The sequence below is a fragment of the Panicum virgatum genome, chromosome 2N (assembly GCF_016808335.1).
Source record: "Panicum virgatum strain AP13 chromosome 2N, P.virgatum_v5, whole genome shotgun sequence".
Lineage (NCBI taxonomy): Eukaryota > Viridiplantae > Streptophyta > Magnoliopsida > Poales > Poaceae > Panicum > Panicum virgatum.
This window is the reverse complement of record NC_053146.1, coordinates 13,815,303-13,834,945: the sequence shown is the minus strand read 5'-3', so window position 1 is coordinate 13,834,945 and position 19,643 is coordinate 13,815,303. Positions and strand designations below refer to the sequence as shown.

General features: G+C 47.7%; 2 protein-coding genes across 2 annotated transcripts; both read right to left on the bottom strand.

The window, feature by feature from the left end:
• Positions 1-12,475: 12,475 nt before the first annotated feature.
• Positions 12,476-13,607, bottom strand: LOC120658731 (senescence-specific cysteine protease SAG39-like). Its single transcript, XM_039936949.1, has 2 exons — positions 13,172-13,607; positions 12,476-13,062 (listed from the first exon to the last, which is right to left on the bottom strand). The coding sequence occupies exons 1-2, from the start codon at positions 13,509-13,511 to the stop codon at positions 12,476-12,478; spliced, it is 927 nt and encodes a 308-aa protein (XP_039792883.1). The 5' UTR covers positions 13,512-13,607.
• A 5,174-nt stretch (positions 13,608-18,781) lies between these two features.
• Positions 18,782-19,298, bottom strand: LOC120662418. The gene is made up of 2 exons (XM_039941567.1): positions 19,120-19,298; positions 18,782-19,073 (listed from the first exon to the last, which is right to left on the bottom strand). The coding sequence occupies exons 1-2, from the start codon at positions 19,296-19,298 to the stop codon at positions 18,782-18,784; spliced, it is 471 nt and encodes a 156-aa protein (XP_039797501.1).
• Between the last annotated feature and the right edge of the window lie 345 nt (positions 19,299-19,643).

Sequence of the window (19,643 nt, the reverse complement as noted above, 5' to 3'; positions counted from 1 at the left end):
AACGTCATTCACAAATTAAGGATGTATTTAAAACATACTCCAAAATTTCAATTTTCTATAACTACTTTGGTGCAATATATAATTACTCTATGCTTGTTCCTTTAACACAAATATTTTTTCGTTTTTAAGAAGAATGAAACGCAGTTTAAAATTCAAAGAAATATCAAATCATTAGGAAATTTGCAAAGAGGTACATGGAAAGATTTCTGCCCATCTTTTTAGTACATTGATTTAGGTAGGTATCAATCCTACATAAGTGGATTGAAATTCCTAATCGATTTGAATTGGTTAATAAAAATCTTTGAATTTACCTGCAGTTCAAAACTAATGAATTAATGAGGAACAACCTGAGAAAGTTAGAATTTCATGGGGTCTTTTTGTTACTTGCCTGTTATCTGCAATAACTATATAGTTCATTATTCAAGAGAAAATAATATCTAAATTGATATAGAAGAATTTCTAAAAATAAAACTTTAAATAATTTTCCCTGGATATATTAACATCTCAAACTTTACGTATTATTGTGGAAAGTTCAACGGAGTCCTCATCTTAACATGGAAATAGAAAAGTAGAAATAACTTCATACTGTTGCTTAAGAATTATATAATGTTTTTGTACTCAACTTGTAGTAGGGATGACCCATGGTTGTTTCTAGATGTCTTGGTTACTAAGGCCCCATTTGGATCTCCTACAATTTATAGAAACCAGAGCTTAAAATTTTGTATGAGGTTCAGACAGCAGACTATTATATGATTATAGAATCCAACATCATTTTTTTTATAATCCCACTATCTCCCTCCACCCTAGTATTTTGATATTATAAACACCAATTTTTTATGTATCTGGTACATTAAAAATATATGCCGACAACACTAATGAGATTTTGGTTCACTTACAGTACCCAAATAGTTTTTTTGAATTGCATATAGTCAACTATGACAGATTTCCAAAGTGAGGAAACATCTTAGAAATTGATGAGGCGTGCTTGTATTTATCATTGAACACAAGACTTCTATTTATAAAAATAGCTGATTGCTGAATGATTAGTTGTTTTCTAATTAATGATCTCATTTTTTATTTTTATCTAATTTCTATTCAACTTGAATGCTAATGAGTTTTCAATTGTTCTTTCATTTAATGCTGAAACAATCCTTCAAACACTACCATATGTTTAGATCTTACTATAAAATTTCGCATTTTATCTACACCCAATCATGTGCAGTAACTGTTTTAGGTTTACTTCCTTAAGTAAAAATATTTAAATATTCTAAATGAACCAAACAAATTGATTCAAGTTTTAATAAATTTAAATAAAATTTCCGATCACTCAAAAGGACATCATAGGGGTACCTAAATACTCTTATTTCTTCTTTTAGTGATTTGGGTGTAGTGTTGGTCCTAACTTGTGGATTGTATATGTTTCTTACTTATTTAGGCTAGTGCATTCATGACAAATGTTTGAATTAATTTGAGATCAAAATAGTAAAAGTTGTTCGACAGCCCCATAACTATGAAATGAAATAATGTGGAACATAATAAATTTAATAGGTTCAGTAAAAGGCAATTTACAGAGTGGCTACTAAATTAGTGTTACCTTACAATGGCTAAACAGCTAAGACAAAAAGTGGTACACAGCAGCTGAGGCTTACAGTTGTCAAGAAATGCTTATGGTGCACAAGATGCGGTGTTGGGTTATTGAGGAAGTATTGAGGAAGCAGGCACAGGCAGCCAAGCACCCTAATTAAAGTGCAATAAAACATCAGTACAAGCATGTGTTTGGAAGAGGTTCTGACTGAACAGAGCATGACAATTCTAGGAGGCCTGCTATGGCTTGAGTAAGGAGGTGATTGATGGTGTCACGCTCCGTTAGCCCCACAGATCGGTACACGATGGTTCCCTCAAGGAGATGTGCATGACAGTTTGGTGGAGGCTCCGGTCACACCACCGCGGACCAAAGATACACTGCTGGTTCCTCCAAGAAGGTTCTTGGAATCAGGCCTGGACATCCTGAACTTTTTTGGGCATGTTAACATTGATTCCAAATCAAAACCATAAGCATCAGCATTTTTTCCCCTTAAAACACAATTGAGCACACTTCGTTAAGAAGCAAGTTTATGCGGTGCCTAAATAGCTGTTAACTTACATTAACTTACAGGGGCTACACAGCTAAGACAAAAGATGTACATGACAATTTGATGACAACCTACAACCTACCGTTGTATTACATCACTACAGCCATAGGCGTTATCGAAGCGGGGTTGACCGATGAGAGAGAGAAAATTCTAGGAGGTCTGCTATGGCTGGAGAGAGGAGAGCGAGGATGTTGTTATGTTACATCAGCCTACCGTACTGTGTATCGGGTATGCAGTTCCCCAAGGAATCAAGGATGTGTATGGCACAATCCAGTCAGCCCACCGCTCATGGTGAGATGTGGTGGTAGGCTTGGCTACGGTGCTGCAGATGGCAGACACGATCACAAGATCATGGTCCAACTCCAAAATGGTGCCTAGCCTAAAGGTGGGGTATTCCTTTCCATAGACAGCATTCCATGGCTCAGGCGCTAGCTGCCAATGGCCAGGTGGTGGCCTGGTTCATCCACACGACACAAGGCATGAGCTTGCACATAGATATCCTAGTATGGTGGGCTTTGATAGTAGGTGGAGCCAGGTGGAAAGATGGAAGGGAAGTTGAAGATACTAGCCTAGCATATCTTGTCTAGGAAGTCAGACGCTGACATGTAGGTCTTTAGGTTTAGCCTCTTTTTCTTACCTTCTGAGACAGGGATTCTGACTCAGTGCTATGCATTTGAATCTTACTGTCACACCCGGTTTTAGGAACAAAACCGAATGCATAACTATATATATATGCCAGGATCAAGTTCCATATATATAGAGACATTATGAGTGAATAATCAGTAATAGTATCACAAAAAAGAGAATTACAACAATTAAAAGACAATCATAGTTATACAACTTATTCTAGAAATGAAGGCTTCAAAACTTCACAAGCATTCGACTGGGGTTGCGTATGCTTAGAACTCAGCATCATCTTCAAAATACTTCTGAGCAGCAGTAAGAAAGAGTGAGAACACTTATAGTTGGTACTCAGTAAGACCACAAAAAATGACCAGAGTATGATTTAAGTCCATCTTTAAGTTAAATTAATCATGTGAGGGTCCAAACCTCTCTTGCGTGAGCATGGCTGATATATCAGTTTTCACTCTACAGAGGTTGTACACTTTCACCACAATTTGCGTAAAAGTTTCGAAGAACTTTGGACCCAACCACGCTATGCTAGCTAGGCACAATACCACACTTCCGATGTGTGATTGCATATGGACGCTACTAGGCCTTTACAAAGTGCGCCAGCAAGTGACAATCTGCTAAGATTTCAAGCCAAAGCAGAGCATAAACCTCCCTAATGGTCAGCACCTTAGCCAAGACTGCTACCCCAAGAGGACCGGGCTATACCCCATCAATGCATCCACTCTTGCCCTTTCGGTAAGACAGTCACAAGCTAAAGTTTCTAATTAATTAGCTAAGACCAGAGCCATATAGTATTGTGGTTGTAGTGTTTTCTTGGGTGATATTGTGGTTGTAGTGTTTTCTTGGGTGGTTCTCCATGCTCTAATTAAATAAATTATTCTTATATATAAGTATAGATAGAAGGATGGTTAGGGTCACTTGACTTTCTCCAACGAAAAACTACTTTACTGCTCATCAGCTCTTGCTCATACAAAGCGTCTTGACTTTTCAAGCTTTGAATAACAATACTTCTCAAAAACATACAAAGAAAACAACAAGTACAACTAAGAACAATACACCAAAACAAAAAAAAGCTTTAAAAAGCATACCGAAGGATAGGGCTCGTTGCTACGGTTACTGGGAAAGCAAGAAATGGGGGAAAATGGAGTTACGGTTGAAAAGAGACAACTATCAGAAGATTTGTGTTAACAAAGAAACTATGAGCTTCATTTGTATTAATTAGAAATCACATGTAAAGATATTTAAAAGAAATATGATTGATTATAACTAAGTCACATTATATTTGCATTTATAAAATTGAAGTAAAACTTAGTCAGATTTTATATATAATTGTCTATGTAGAAATTACACTACTTAAACAATTAATTAGAGAACAGATATGCGATAGCATCTAAACAAATAAATTTATGATTGGTGTTGAGCTTAACAGATTATAGCTCATTATTTATGAAAACTCGAGGAGTATACTTAAATAGATTTTAATTAGAAAACTACTAGTTGATGAAATTTAATCAAATTAAATCTATATTTAATTTTAAAACAGGAACTATGGCACAATGACACTACTGAACGATAGCTTAGTCTATTAGAGCATCTCCAACAGATTACTCATACCTTAAATATTCTCTTTCTCCATTACCAATAGCTACTTTTGTTTTTTAGGTAATGGTTGCTACAGCAGATTACCAAAATTCAATCACCAATAATAGGTTAGAGGGTAAATCCCCTCCATTTAGGTGAGAGAGAGGTGTGTTTTGGTGATTACCAAAAACTTATAAGTAATGGGGATCGGATTGGTAATCTGTTGGAGCACCTCCATCACCAAAACATCAATTTTTTGGTATTGGGGAGAGGGATGAGTAATCTGTTGGAGATGAGACTAACGCAACAGAAATGGGTTGAAACAGATTTCTAACGACGATTCAACGAGCTAAACGGTGATTCAAGGACCTAGTCACGATTAACTATAGATTGCGAGGGCTACCAAAAAAGATTTGCAAGATACAAAAAATTGTGCTCACAGAGGATAACAAGGTTATAAAGCTACTGCACACGTTGCAAGGATCACGTGAGCACAAGAATCGTTGAAAATAGAGTTAAAACGAAGAAGTTATGGCTAAACTAGGGTTCCAGGGGCTTATCTGTAAAAGATTTGAAAGATAAAGGGCCTAACTGAAACAAAAAGAGGACTAAAATGTAAATAAACCTTAAACTTCAAGGGCTAGAAGGCAAAACTGGAGGTCCTAGGCTTCGAGTTAGATTTTAGAAAAAAGCAGGGGCTAGAACATAAAAAAATAGGACTAAAATCTAATTACTTTTGAACTGGAGAGGACTGTGATTGATTTGTAGAAATGGAAGGGGCTTTTTAAAAACTGGTGAGGGTTGACGGACTATTGGTTCTCGATCCAGCAGTGACCGGCGGGAGAGGCGGCACGGTTGGCGCGCCCTGTCGCCGGCAGTGAGGTCTGCGCTGGGGCTCGCCGGACTTGGCTGAAAATTGACGTTCGGGGGCGGTTTTGCACGGGAAATGGCCGAGAAGAGAGCAGAGGCGACGGGGAACGCGAAGGCAGGTTCTGCACGGGGCTTTGGCTAGCAGGGTAGGGCACTCTGCGGCGGCACGCAGGTGGCTAGCTAAGGCGAGCTAATTGGGCGGCTAGGAGAGATGAGAGAGGGGGGAAGAGGGTCGGCGAGGGTCCCTACCACGATACGAAGCTTCGAGGCTACTCGGATGTCGAGGGCAGGCGGCGAAATGACGAGACGACGGCAGCGGCTCCGAGCTTCAAAGGTGGCGGCGCTAGGGCTAGGGTCAGTGCGAGGCGGCAGCGCTATTTATGAGGGGGTCGGAGTCTCGGCGTGCGGGCCCAAGGCGCGGAGCGGTGGCACGCGCGACCGGGTTGGACTCGGGTTCGAGTTTGGCTCTGGAACAGGGAAGGGGACGGCCCTAATGGGCAGGGCCCACCTGGCGGTGAGGATGAGAGAAGGGAGAGGGAGAGGAGGCTACGGGTTGGGCCGAAAGAAGGGAAACAGGCCGGCTGTGTTGGGCTGCGCGGGGAGAGTTTGGGCTGGGCGAAAACGAAAAGAGAGAAGGGAAAGGGAGAGGAAAAGAATGGGCTGGGCCAAAAGAAAGTGATGGTGGGCTGCAATGGAGAAGGAGAGGGAGAGAGAAAAGGGAAATGTTTTTTTAATAAAGAACACACATGTAACATCCCGTAATTTTTGCGAAATGTTATATATTGCGAAAATGCGAGTTTTCAAAAACTTTTTGGGTGATAGTGTTATTAGCTAGAATAATTTAAGGATGCCTTCTAATTCTCTCTCAAATTCCTAGAATTTAAAAACAAATTAACATAAGGACATTATTGCTAGTGTGAACATTTGGAGTTGTTTGGATTTATTTGCATCTACCTTGTTTATTCGAATTCAATTTGGAGTTATATTTCTTGTTTGAAAATTATGTGGAATTCAAATTCAATTTGGCCAATCGAATTCGAATTCAAATGCTAATGCTAACTAAGTGCTAACAAGTCAAGATCTAACCCAGCAAAGTGCAAACGGTCCAGCCCAATCCCTAGCTAACCCAGCAACCCAGCAGGCCGATTTGGCATGTTCCCCCATGCACGAGTCGGCCCAGAGCTAGCCCAGCATACCCCCACGCCACCTTTTTCTTCTTGTGCCGCTTACAGGTAGACCCTGCCGGTCAGGAACCTCTATTCCTCTTCCACGCCACGCCTCATCCCCATCTCCGTCGCTTTTTCGCCGATGTCGTGCGCCCCGGCTCGCTCCGCTCCGCCTGACGCGCCAACGTCGTCCGCCCAGCTTTGCGACAAGACGCAGACACCGCCGCAACCCCTTTCCACCTCACCCTTGACCGGTTGCCGCGCTCCCCAAGCCCTAGACTGCCCTTGCAGCCGCACGATGGCCGTCGCGTGTCCCTGCGCGCGCCCCCAGGCCCGCCGGCCAAATCCTCGGCGTCCGTGCCCCAAATCGAGCCCTGGCCACCGCCTATAAAACCCAGTGCTGCCGCACCAAACCCTAGCCCAGTTCCTCCTTGTCCGCCGCCTCCACACCAAGAACAGAGAGAGGGAGGAAATTAGGGAAAGGAAGGAGAAGCCGGCCATGCCACCGAGCCCAGGGTGCAGGAGGACGACGTCGACGCCGATGACAAGCTGCCACTGGGGAACACGCAGAGGAGGAGGGCGCCGCAGTGAGGACCAGCACCGCCGCCGCCTCCAGTGCACGCCGTCGCCGCCAGTTCTGCGCGCCGGAGCATACCGTCGCCACGCCAAGGAGGAGCCGGCGCTGCCGTGTCCGGAGTCCAGCGCCAAGAGGAGGGAGAGCGTCGCATGAGTCTTAGGACTGGTCGATAGATTTAGGATACTCTGAACGACTATCTCTGCTTACTATACCTCTTTGAACTATTAACTACTACCTTTTGACTCAATTTCCCCTATTCCTTGAATCATTCTCTTACCTGCGCCGATGAAGTCTCTTACGAAGCCTTTTTGGATTAGAAGGAAGTGAACTCGGTTTACTCCCGAGAGACCCTGAACACCATGAAGTAGAGACTACCCATTCGAAGCAGTTACGAAGTAATTAGTTAGAAGAGTGTGATAGATCAGGAATGTTTGATTGATTGAGTGCTTGCATCTTAATTGCATCTTGCTTGCCCCTTATGATTCTTAACCTTGAGTGTAGGATATAGTTTTGTGCCTTTTCTTAGTGAGTGTCGAGTTAGTACCTCGTCTATCCTTCGCAGAAGATGCCAGTTCGAAGATCCAGCCGCCTGATGGCACGTTCAGCAGAAGCCGCTCAAGGGGAAACTGCAGCAGCAACCCTCGGACATGCACAGGCATCTGTTCCACCTGCGAGCAAGGCAGAGGCGTAGCCCTGACTGCCAGAGCTCCCCAAACTCCTGCGGGACAGGTGGTTGAAGGAGAAAATGAAGAAGAGGCCGATGAGGAGGTCAATGCTAACCCTACCCCATCACCGATGGACACAGATGAGAACAATCGCCAGCAAGGAGCACCGCTACTTCAAGAGCCAACCGTAGCAGAAGCAATGGCATCTCAGACACAGTTACTTCAGTAATTGGTGCAAATTGTTGCCCAGAATCAAGAAACACCCAAGGAAGGCCTACGAAAGAGGATTGAGAGCTTCCTCAAGCTAAAGCCACCTACCTTTGATCACTCAGATGACCCACTTGAAGCTGAGGATTGGTTGAGAGAAATCGAGAAGAAACTTGACCTAACTACCTGCACCGATGAGTAGTGTGTTGCCCTAGCTACACACTAGTTGAAGGGTACAGCTAGAGATTGGTGGGATAGCTACTGTTATGCCCCGAGAATCCTACACACATCTCTTGGAAGGAGTTCACTGAAGCCTTTCGTAAGTACCACATCCCCCGACAGTTGATCGTCAACAAAGCAGAAGAGTTCCTCAATATGACACAGGGAGCCATGAAAGTGCACGAGTATGCATGACATTTCACCAGGATGATGAGGTATGTCCCCGACGAGACAGACACCAAAGAGAAGAAACAGTTTTGGTTTCACCGAGGATTGAATTATGAGATCAGGATCATCATAGCTGGAGAAGAATACCCTTCACTTATGAGCATGGTGAACCGAGCATTAGTGCATTGGTGCATCGGTGCATCCAATAGTTGTCGGAAGATCCAACGCCCGAGCATCAGTGCAAGTCTGAGCGCGAAATGAAGATCAAGAGAAGATCAAGTGAAGCACCGGTTGAATCGACGATGTCAAGATAGGCATCGGTGCAATCAATGTATCATTGTCCAAAGACGATGTCAAGCGAGCAGAAGCGAAGTTTTCTGCACCGGTTGAACCGGTGGTGCGTCAGAGCAATGACGTCAGCAAGGGCAACGACTACAAGATGATCAAGAGTCACCGGTTGAACCGACACCATTGCATCGGTTCAACCGATGGGTGCCAACTCAGCTGCAGAAGCGTCAGAGAAGCCAACGGCTAGTTTCAGCTTGTGAGTGACTGGAAGAATCGATGCAGAAGCACTAGAAGTTCCGATGCCCACGCAGAAAAGCTGCTAACGGCTACAAACGGCTAGTTCGACTTGGAGGCCTAAATATATGAGTTCCCCCGGCCATTTGAAGCTTGCTGGAGTCCCAAGACATCACACACATATCCAAGAACATCTCCAAGCCATCCAAGAGCATAGAGATCAAATCCTTAGTCCTTAGCACAAGCTTTGTAAGTGTTAGTGCTAGGTTAGCTCCTAAGTGAGTGAGCAAGCAAGGTTGAGATCCTTGTGGCTGGTTCTAGAGTGAACCAAACTTGTATTTCGGTGCGCCGGCCTCCTTGGAGCATTGGTGGCTCGCCGGCACGTCAACGACCCTCCGACTTGGTGTGGAGCAGCGTCAACAACATTGTGCGGGGGATGGAGACCCCTCCTTCATGGGCAATCTCCCTTAGTGGAAATCGGGATCAAGGTGACCGTGATTGTGTTCACCGAAGAGACTTGATTGCCGGGAAGCGATACTCTTCGTGAGTGCTTCAACAACGTGGATGTAGGGGCGCCTTTTTGGCAATCCGAACCACAGGATAAATTCTCGTGTCGAGAGTTTGCTTTCTCTCATCCCTCGTCTTTAAGATTCCGCATTTTATATTGCAACTTGTGTGCCTTTACTTTCTTAGTGTAGTATCTTGTTAGGATTGGCTATAGGTTGCAAAACTCTTTTTGGGATGATGTTTTCATACTTGAAGAACCATAGTTGCACATCTAGATACCTTGTTTTAGTTTAAATTTTGTACAAACTAGTTGGAGCCATAGGTTAAGATTTTAAGAGTGCCTAATTCACCCCCTCCCCCTCTTAGGCTAGAGCACCCGGTCACTTCCAGATTTTCTCGATCTTCATCTTCACAGCTCTTGAACTGCATTTCTTTCTACTCGCAACAAGCATCGGGTACAAACATACAAGCAAGAAAAACAAGCACAACAGAAGAAAAGCATTATAAGAATGCAATAAAGGAGAGGGCTCGGACCTACAAACACAAGGGTGCAAGAAACATTGAAAACAGAGCTATCGTTGAAAAGACACAGCTATCGAAAGATTTATATTATAACAGAAAAGAAAACAATAAGCTTAATTTATTTTAATTAAGAAAACACATATAAAAGATATTTTAGAGTTAAATTAATTCATTTTACATTTGTAAAGACCAGATCAACTTAGTCAAATTTTATTTATCGAGTTCCGGTATAAATTAAACCAGTTAACTATTTAACTAGCAAAATAAAAGACATGCATGTGAGAACATCTAAGCGTGAAACATTGTGATCCGTGGTTTGAACTAAACAAGTTATATAAAATACACATTTATGTTGGCATAAATCAAATTAACATTAATTATGAAAACCGATGTAGAGCTCTAATTAGCTTTTAATTCGAAAAGCTAGTTGAAATAGACATTAGTCAAATAAATTTTAATTTTAATTATGAAAACAAAACTACGGTACAACTGCGCTACTAATCTATAGCCTAGGCTAAAACAAAGCTAACGCAACAAGAACAGATTAAAACGGAACTAAAACGGCCGATCTATGGGGTAAACATCGCCGCAAGGACCTATATGCAATAAAACATAGATGGCAAGAGTTAGCTGAAAAGATATACAACACACTGTAAACAGTGCTCGCGAATTGATCATAGAGTAGGGTAAGATCTGTAAAAGAATTGATTTGGATTTATGTGCAGGTGTTGAATAGATCTAGGGGGTTTTCCATGAAATAGTCAAGACACAAGAATTAAAGAATAGATTGCAAGGTTCTTGAGGGGGCTATTTGCAAGAGCTTAAAGAGCTTCTGTCCATGGCGGACTGAGTTCCTGGAGCTCCTGGAGATTTGCCTCGTTGGAGTTTGGGTGTGCAGGAGGCCAAGGCGAGGTGGGAAAAGAGAGAGGAGATTGAGGGGACCATGAGGGCGTGCTCACTTGCGACGGGAGGGGAGGGATTCACCCGGAATCTGGCCGGCGGCGGCAGCTTTGGAGCTGCTATGTGGCGGCGGCATTCCGGCGATGGAGAGGTGGCGAAGACCGATCGAGTGGACACACCTCGTGCCTGGGCGTCGCCATGGGAGTGCTGGATTGGTCTTGCGGCATAGGAACGTCGCAAAACGAAATCGGAGGGGTGTGCCGGCGTTCTGCTCCTGCAGGGCGGCAGCGTTGTCGAGCTCCATGCAAGCGGCCTTCTCCAACAATCAATTCGGGTCGCCGTGGGGCAGAGGAAATGCGGCTGGTGCGGAAGGGCTTGTGTCCACGTCGGCTTCGGCCGGGGATTCTTTTTCTGGAAAATTTCAGAGCCCGCCGAATTGGACGAAATTCGGAAATTTCGGACAGGTTCCCACTCAAAATTTGAACGAAATTTGAGCAAAATTTGAGAAAAAAATTCTCCAAACAATAGGCACTGCAGTGGGCTTACAGAGGACGCACGCAGGCCAGCGTCGAACACACAGATGGTGGGGGAGAGCAGCGGCAATCCAGTGTGAGGGATGTTTGTGGGCTGAAAATTTGAACTGGGCCGAAATTTTTGCCCGGTTTGGTTTTATCTCGGGCTGGACCGAAATGGACGAATTTCGGTGGAATTCGGTCCACTCGGGCCGAATCCCAGAACCATTCAGGGTGGCCGCATCGATGACTCGGCGGAGGAGGCGACGAACAGGGGCGGCGGCATTGCTGCTCCAACGAGGACGGCACCGCTCCTGCAGTTTACAAGGGCTGAGAGACTTGATGCTGATTAAAACTTCTGCTGTGAGCGCTGCGATGAGAGGCAAAATCCCTGAAGCAAATGGAGATGTGAGCACTGCTGAGCAAAAGTTCAGTTTCCTTCGATGATATGTATTGGTAGCCTTTTTCACAACCTTTACAAAGACATATGCAAAGATGAAGCCATATGAATATGAATTCCGTGTGTTCTTGTTGACATTCTGTTATATTATGGTCTCTGGGTACAACACTGGGAAGTTCACTGGTACAGTACAAGGAGATTTATATTGATTGCTCTTTGTCTAGATGGTTATATGCTCTTTGTCTAACATTTCTTAAGATCATGTGTTGTTTGTGTGAAGCAAATATTTCTCAGTTCGGACTATGGATCATGTGTTGTTTAGTGTGCGTTTAAAATTTACCCGTGGCGTTAGCACGGGCACCTTACTAGTGATTTGAATAATGATACTATGTTCAATGGTGTCAAAAGCCTTAGCAAAATCAGTTTCAGAATAATGGTACGGTTTCTCTCTTTGATGACACTGATGAATGTACTCAAAACACTAAGCAATACATTCTTGAATGGTTCTATTCTTTATAAAGCCATACTAATTTCGATGCAGGAGCTAGATGATTATTGCTTGGAGCCTGTCTGCTAGAATTTTTGTCAACAGCTTGGTAGCTGAATACTAGGTTAGGAGTTTCCTTCTGTTCCGACTAATTCTACTCGTGACGTAGTTACAATGGCGTAGGGTATGGTACATGCCCCATCCATTATTCTAGACCATTCTAAGTTTTGTGAGCAGTCCCCGCCCCGGGTTTGACAGCAACTGTACACATTAACAACATGACCTTGTGCAACAAATTAGACAATAAAAATGGGCTATACACATGACAATTGACAAGACAAAGTAGCCTCCATGTTTATTCGATCGATGTGGATATGTTGTATGAGTCTGAGGCATAAAAGATAATCCTACTCGGTGGGGTAGGAGGGATCCATGGCGAGGCCACACATGCCCCTCTTGTCCGAAATATCCTTCTCCATTCTCAGGTAACCGTTCTCGCCCCATGTCGCACCCCAAGAGTTCTTCATCAGCCAATATTTGGTGCCATCACTTGTCTTTCCATATCCGATAGCTGCAATCCCATGATCCAAGTCAGTGCCGCAAGAGCCGGTCATGACACCACCGGAGTAGAACTGGAATGTCATGTCTCCTCCGTCCACAGCCACCGAAATAGGCTGGTTGGCTACGGCCTTCATGAGGGCAGCCTCATTGTTGGCCGGCACATCCTCGTAGCCCTTGATGGTTGCGGCACTGTTTGATCCGCTCTTGCACGTGCCGTCAGAGGCTGTGTACGGGTAGCTGGACTCGGTGGTTAGGCCGCCGTTCTTGATGATGAACTTGAAGGCATCGTCCATCAAACCACCCTCGCAGCCCTGGTCCTCACCATGGATGTCGCAGTCGACCAACTCTTGCTCCGAGAGCGAGGTGAGCTTGCCGGTGCTGATCTTGACGATGCCCTCCGTTGCAGCCACAGCTGAGAATGCCCAGCAACAGCCTGCAAATGATCATAGTACTACATTAGATACATTAGATACTGTAGTGCGGCACCGATCTAAGGAAAAAAAAGTTTTTGCATGTGCATTATATAAAGTTATTTTTCATACCACATTGGCCTTGATCCTTGATGGGTGTAACAGCACCTTTAGTCCTCCAGTCGATGCTAGCCGGAAGCGCATCAATGCTAACATTTTCGTACCTAAATCCGGTAGGAACCTTCACTGGGCTAGGTTTGAAGCCCTTGTTAGTCTTGGTCGCCCTGAACTCAGCATTGGTGAGGTCGGCGAACTGGTTGATGCCAAGCCAGAACTTGCGATTCCCAGCGGCATTGAACGACTCGATGAATTTGACGTTGGCCTTGAACACCTCGAAACGCTGTGCCTTCTCGGCATCGTCCTTGTAGACGCGGCCGTACTGGCTCATCCACAGCTCGTGCCTCGCTGCCATGGCCGAGTCATCAGTCAAATCGCGAGCCGCGTGAACAGCGCTGCAGACGAAGGCGCAGCCAAGGATGGCGAGGAGCAAAGCCTTGCTACAGGTGGCCATGGTTGTTCTTGTTTGCTGCTGTTTTTTGCACACTGTGCTTTGGTTTGGTGATTGGAACTGTGGGTGGCGTGGGTATATATAGCTACCGCTATGCTGTGTGAAAGTAGTCGAAGAAACTGTGCTTGTACGATGTGTCGATGTGTTATGTGGCTTTGTGGAAAGGGACACCTCCGTAGCCGTGAAAGTAGGGTTGCCACTGCACTTCTATAAAATACTTGTGCTTGAGACGTGCGTTTTGCTGCACAGCTGAGAATGACAATTTTATTGGTTATGCGGTTATAGTTGTCATCTGGTATTTCTCTCAAACGTATATAAAAAAATTAAGCTCCATATTACCATGCACTCAGCATATACCATTATAAAAAGTGCACATTTTCTTACCAAATTTCTGTTCATTTCTTGGACATTTTTATTGTGAAGCAATAACATTTTTGAACATTCACAAAATTCAACTAACGACACATTTTTTCTGTTGTGCAGCATATATACTTTTTTCATGTGGGAATGTTTTTTCTTAAACGGAATATTAACAAATTTCAGTCGTATCAGTCAGAATCGGTGGAACAAATATGTTGCAGACGTATAAGCTACGGCCTATAGGTATCTTTTATAACTTTATTTCGAGTTCACATGGTGTGAATGTCTGAAAATATTATTAATCAACACGCTAGGTGGCAACGCATACCGCCGCCACGAAAAGAAACAACAAAGAAGACATTGGCGCTTAGTGGCATGCAAAGATTTACTTTGGCTGAGACTTGTAACATGTTTTTTTGTTCCTGTATATTATCTTGGTATATGTCCTAATAACCTTGAATTGAGTTCTCGCTTGGATCTCTAAACTTTTTAACTAATCTGTAATCTCATAAATCACCTTTTGAACCTAGTCACTCAAATTACTTTAACATTTGGTTTAGCGGACAAAAATGTCCCGAGCAAATTAAAGAAAAAGTGTGATGATCCTCCCATCCCTCCAGTGGACTTTTCATTGATTTAATTCGTGCCCTGTTTTCCTTCTAGAACTAACATAAACTAAGTTTTAATTTGACATAATCCCTGTAGAGAAAGAATGGACCAACAGTAGTTTGTATTGATCAGTCGCAACGTTTATATACAAGTACATCACATGCACAGGCTAACTAATCACGGCTAGATTACATGCAGGCATGAGTCCAAAGCGAGCGCATGCAGCGGTGCGGAGAGCGCGGAACGCAATCACGATGCCACGCGGAGAGCGCGGGCGTGGCGCGTCGCGTGCGGCGTGCAGAGCGCGGCATGACGGCGTGGCGCGGTGCATGCCGAGCCCAGGTAGTTACACAGGTTTGTTGCAACACCCCGCCGCAGTCTCAGCTCGTCGCTCCGACGCAGAGACTGGAGCGGAAATCCTCGAACAGCGACGTCGGCAACCCCTTGGTGAAGACATCGGCGAACTGCTTTGCACTCGGGATTTGGAGGACGCGGAGCTCACCGACGGCCACTTTCTCACGGACAAAGTGGATATCCAGCTCGATGTGCTTAGTCCGTCGGTGATGAACGGGATTGCGAGCCATGTAGACGCTGGAGATGTTGTTACAATATGCGACAGTCGCCTTGGGCACGGCACAATGGAGCTCTCCAAGAAGTTGCCGGATCCACGTGCATTCGGACACTGCATTTGCCACGCGACGGTACTCCGCTTCGGCCGAGGAACGTGACACCGTCGTTTGCCGCTTCGAGGACCATGAGACCAAGGAATCCCCGAGGAACACCTCGAAGCCTGACGTAGACCGACAAGTGTCTGGGCAACCTGCCCAGTCGGCGTCTGTGTAAGCTGTCAGGGTCGGTGAGGAAGCGGCGTGGAGGTGCAAGCCGAGTGTCGCGGTGCCCTTGATGTACCGGAGGATGCGCTTGAGAAGTGCACCGTGGCAATCCTTGGGTGAGTGCATATGGAGGCAAACTTGTTGGACGACATAGGCGATGTCGGGCCGCGTCAACGTGAGGTACTGGAGGGCGCCGGCCATGCTGCGGTACCATGAGGCATCCTTGAGGGGCATTTCATCAGTGCTAGAAGATTTGGGCTTCTCATCAGCCGGCGTCGGGGCAGCCTTGCAGTTCGCCATGCCAACGCGCTCGAGGACGTCATTGGCGTACGCAGCTTAGGAGAGGACGAAGCCATCTGCGTGCCGCTGAACGTCGATGCCGAGGAAGTAGCTGACTGGCCCCGTGTCTTTCACGGCGAAGGCGGTCTTGAGGCTGGTGATGAAATGGCAAAGAAGTGCAGTAGTGGATGCAGAGAGGATCATGTCGTCCACATAAAGCAGCAAGTACGCCATGTCGTTGCCGTTCTTGTACACGAACAAGGAGGAGTCCGAGCGTGATTGCTTGAAGCCGAGGGAGACGGCAAGTTCAGCAAACCTGGTGAACCATGCGCGAGGTGCCTGGCGAAGGCCGTAAAGTGTGTGCGACAGGAGAAAGACGTCGGTGGGTCGTTGAGGATCCTCAAAGCCCGTCGGCTGCTGACACAGGACGCGTTCTGTGATGTTGCCGTGGAGGAAGGCGTTGGATACATCCAGTTGGTGCGCTGGCCAGCGCTTGGACGTGATGAGCATGAGGACGACACGGATCGTGGCAGGTTTGACGACCGGGGAGAAGGTTTCGCCGAAGTCGATCCCCGGCCGCTGATGAAACCCGCGCACCACCCATCGAGCTTTGTAACGCTCGAGGGTGCCATCGGAGCGCAGCTTGTGTTTGAAGACCCATTTACCAGAGATGATCTGAGCACCGGGAGGCCGTGGCACAAGAGTCCACGTGCGGTTATGCTGGAGAGCATCAAACTCTTGTTGCATGGCGTCACGCCATGGGGCATCCTGGAGCGCCGCACGTACAGACCGCGGAACGGGACTGATGGACGCAGTGTCGCTGGCGAGTGCGTATCGCAGGTTTGGCTTGACAATGCCGGCTCGTGCTCGAGTGATCATCTGGTGCTGGGGAGGAGCTGGTGCGGTGGGCTGTTGGGATGTCGTGGCGTTCGGGTGCGCAGGTGGGGACGAGGAGCCGACGGCGATGTTGTGGGCAGCACCGTCGTGGCGATTAGCATCATAAGTGGCGACGTCGTCGTGGGGGGAGGCGCCCTGGCGCTGGCTGCCGATGTCGTCGTGGCGGGCAGCCTCCAGGCGCTGGCTGCCATGTCGCGGCACGGCGCGCTCCCGGCGTGATGGAGGGGCAGGGACCGTGTCGGTGTCGCTGCAGACCGGCGGTGGTGGAGGTGGAGCAGCTCGCGGAGGCGTGTCGCGGAACGGGAAGACATGCTCGACGAACACGGCGTGGCGAGACGTGTAGACGCGTCGCATGGCGATGTTGTAGCAGCGGTACCCATGGTGACCAGTCGGGTAGCCGAGGAAGACACATGCCTCGGAGTGCGGACTGAGTTTGTGCGGCGTCGTCGGAGTCAAGTTGGGGTAGCAGAGGCAGCCAAAGACGCGTAGCTCGTCGTAGCGTGGAGGCGTGCCGAGGAGGAGGTGATGTGGGGTGACGATGCCCGTGGCGTGGCATGGACGCCGGTTGAGGAGGAACGTCGCCGTGTTCAGCGCCTCAGCCCTAAAAGAAGTCGGAGCTGCACTATGTATGAGCAAAGTACGAACACAATCATTTATCGTGCGTAGAGCCCTCTCGGCCTTGCCATTTTGCTGTGAGGAGTAAGGGCAAGAGAGACGGAAGGCAGTGCCTTGTGCAGAGAGGAAATGACGCATCGTGATGTTGTCAAATTCCTTCCCGTTGTCTGTTTGGAGCGCAAGAACAGGGAGTCTGAATTGTGTGTGTACGTAGGAGAAGAAAGAGCGGATGATGGCCGGAACGTCAGATTTCTGTCTAATCGGGAATGTCCAAATGTAATGGGTGTAAGCATCAAGCAAAACAACATAATATTTGAAACCCGAATGACTGTAAACTGGTGACGTCCTTACATCCGAATGAACAAGTTGAAAGGGAAAATAAACTGAAGTTTCAGAGGAATAAAAGGGGAGCCTCACATATTTGCCCAATTGATAATGAGAACATGTATGGGTGGCTGACTTATTGCACTGGAAATCAAAGGAGCTAAGGACCTGACGAAAGCTGTTGGAGCCGGGGTGTCCTAGACGATTGTGCCACAACTCGGCCGACGCCGGCGAAGATGCAGTGAGGGCTTGGTGCTGTGACAATCGTAGAGGATAGAGATCACCCTGGCTGTCACATCGGAGCTTCACCGTGCGAGTGCGTAGGTCCTTGATAGAGAAACCGGCAGGGTCAAATTCAATGGAAACAGCATTGTCACGGGTTAGTTTCTTGACGGAAATCAAATTCTTAACCAGAGAAGGAGTGACAAGAACATCACGTAGATGAAGAGGAGAAGAAGATGTAGGAATGGTGGCGGCTGCCGTGTGAGTCACGGGCAACCGGGCACCGTTTCCAACGGTGACGAAGAGTTGTTGTGGGAGTGGGAGTGGGCAAGGGGAGGAGGTGATACCGGAGTTCGCGGCCATGTGCGTGGATGCACCGGTGTCGAGGTACCAGTCGGGGGAACTCGGTGGAGAGGTGGAGGCGCCGATGCCGTTCAGCGCGGAGTAGAGGGCGCTGTTGTCCCAGCTCTGTGACGCGCCGGAGTTGGAGAGGTCGGTCGGCGTGGGGAGCGTCGGGAGGGCGGGCTGATGGAAGGCCGCCATCGTCTGTTGGGCCGGAACTGGTGGGCGCGGACCCAAGACGCCGGACCCAGGGACGCAGAAGGGCATGGGCCAGGCCTGAACAAGGCCGGTCCAGGGATTGTAGCCCGCGGCCCATGGGACAGGCGAGCGTGGTGTAGCGCCGCCAGTGCTGCCGCCGCCGACGTTGGCGCCGCCGGGGTTGCTGGATCCGGCGCCCGCGGCCTTGGAGGAGTTGGAGCCGCGGCCGCGACGCTTGTTCTTCGCCTTGGAGCGGGAGTTGGCGTTGTCGTCGGAGGACCCGCCGTGGCTGGAGGAGCCGCCGGTGCCGGAGGAACCACCATGACCGGCAACGTAGGCATGACCCGCCTCAACCTTGTCATCATGCTGCATCTGGATCTCCTCAAGAAGCAGATAGGAACGGCCAGTCATGAAGGTACGAGGAGGGTGCTTGGACGTGATCACCAGCTTGACGTGGCGATACTTGCGGTTCAGCCCACGGAGGAGGTTGAGGACCTAGCTCGACTCTGAGACGGGCTGTCCGACGTCGCGCAGGCCATCAGCGAGGAGCTTGAGGCGGGAGCAGTAGTCCGAGATGTTGAGGTCGCCCTGGTTGAGGCTGCGGAACTCAACCTCCAGGTAGACGGCGCGCTGGAGTTCATGGTCGCGGAAGAGGCCCTCGATGTCCGACCAAAGGGTGAACGCTGAGGCGCGAGGCTTGTAGATGATGTCGAAGACGTTCTTGTTGACGGTGGTGTACAGCCAGTTGACGATGCAGCAGTTGATCTGGCGCCATTTCTGCGTCGCGCTGCGCCATGGGCGTCAGAGTCTTGACGATGTCATCGAGGCCGAACTTGCCGAGGACGGAGTCGAAGCAGCACCTCCACTGGCTGTAGTTGGAGTCCAGGAGATCGAGAAGGATGGGGACGTGTGAACGGATGTTCACCGTCTGCACCACGGCAATGGATGCGGGCTGAGATGCATCGGAGGTGTCGCCGGAGCTAGCAGAGGAATGCGCCGGAGACGAGGCCATGGCTGCGTGGGGCAGGAGAGCGCGGAAGCGAGAGAGTAGGATCTAAGGGTAACTGATACCATGTAGAGAAAGAATGGACGAACCGTAGTTTGTATTGATCAGTAGCAACGTTTATATACAAGTACATCACATGCACAGGCTAACTAATCACGGCTAGATTACATGCAAGCGCGAGTCCAAAGCGAGCGCTTGCAGCGGCGTGGAGAGCACGGAACGCGATCACGACGCCACGCGGAGAGCGCGGGCGTGGCGCGTCGCGTGCGGAGCGCAGAGCGCGGAGAGCGCGGCGTGACGGCGTGGCGCGGTGCATGCTGAGCGCAGGTAGTTACACAGGTTTGTTTCAAC

What these genes read in the sequence shown, in the direction of transcription:
- LOC120658731 (XM_039936949.1), bottom strand. Translation starts at nt 13,511, where the DNA reads ATGGCAGCGAGGCACGAGCTGTGGATGAGCCAGTACGGCCGCGTCTAC. An exon ending in CAAGGATCAAGGCCAATGTG is followed by an intron (nt 13,063 to 13,171) that starts GTATGAAAAATA and finishes GATCATTTGCAG; the next exon opens with GCTGTTGCTGGGCATTCTCA.
- LOC120662418 (XM_039941567.1), bottom strand. Translation starts at nt 19,298, where the DNA reads ATGGCCTCGTCTCCGGCGCATTCCTCTGCTAGCTCCGGCGACACCTCC. An exon ending in TTCGACTCCGTCCTCGGCAA is followed by an intron (nt 19,074 to 19,119) that starts GTTCGGCCTCGA and finishes CCCATGGCGCAG; the next exon opens with CGCGACGCAGAAATGGCGCC.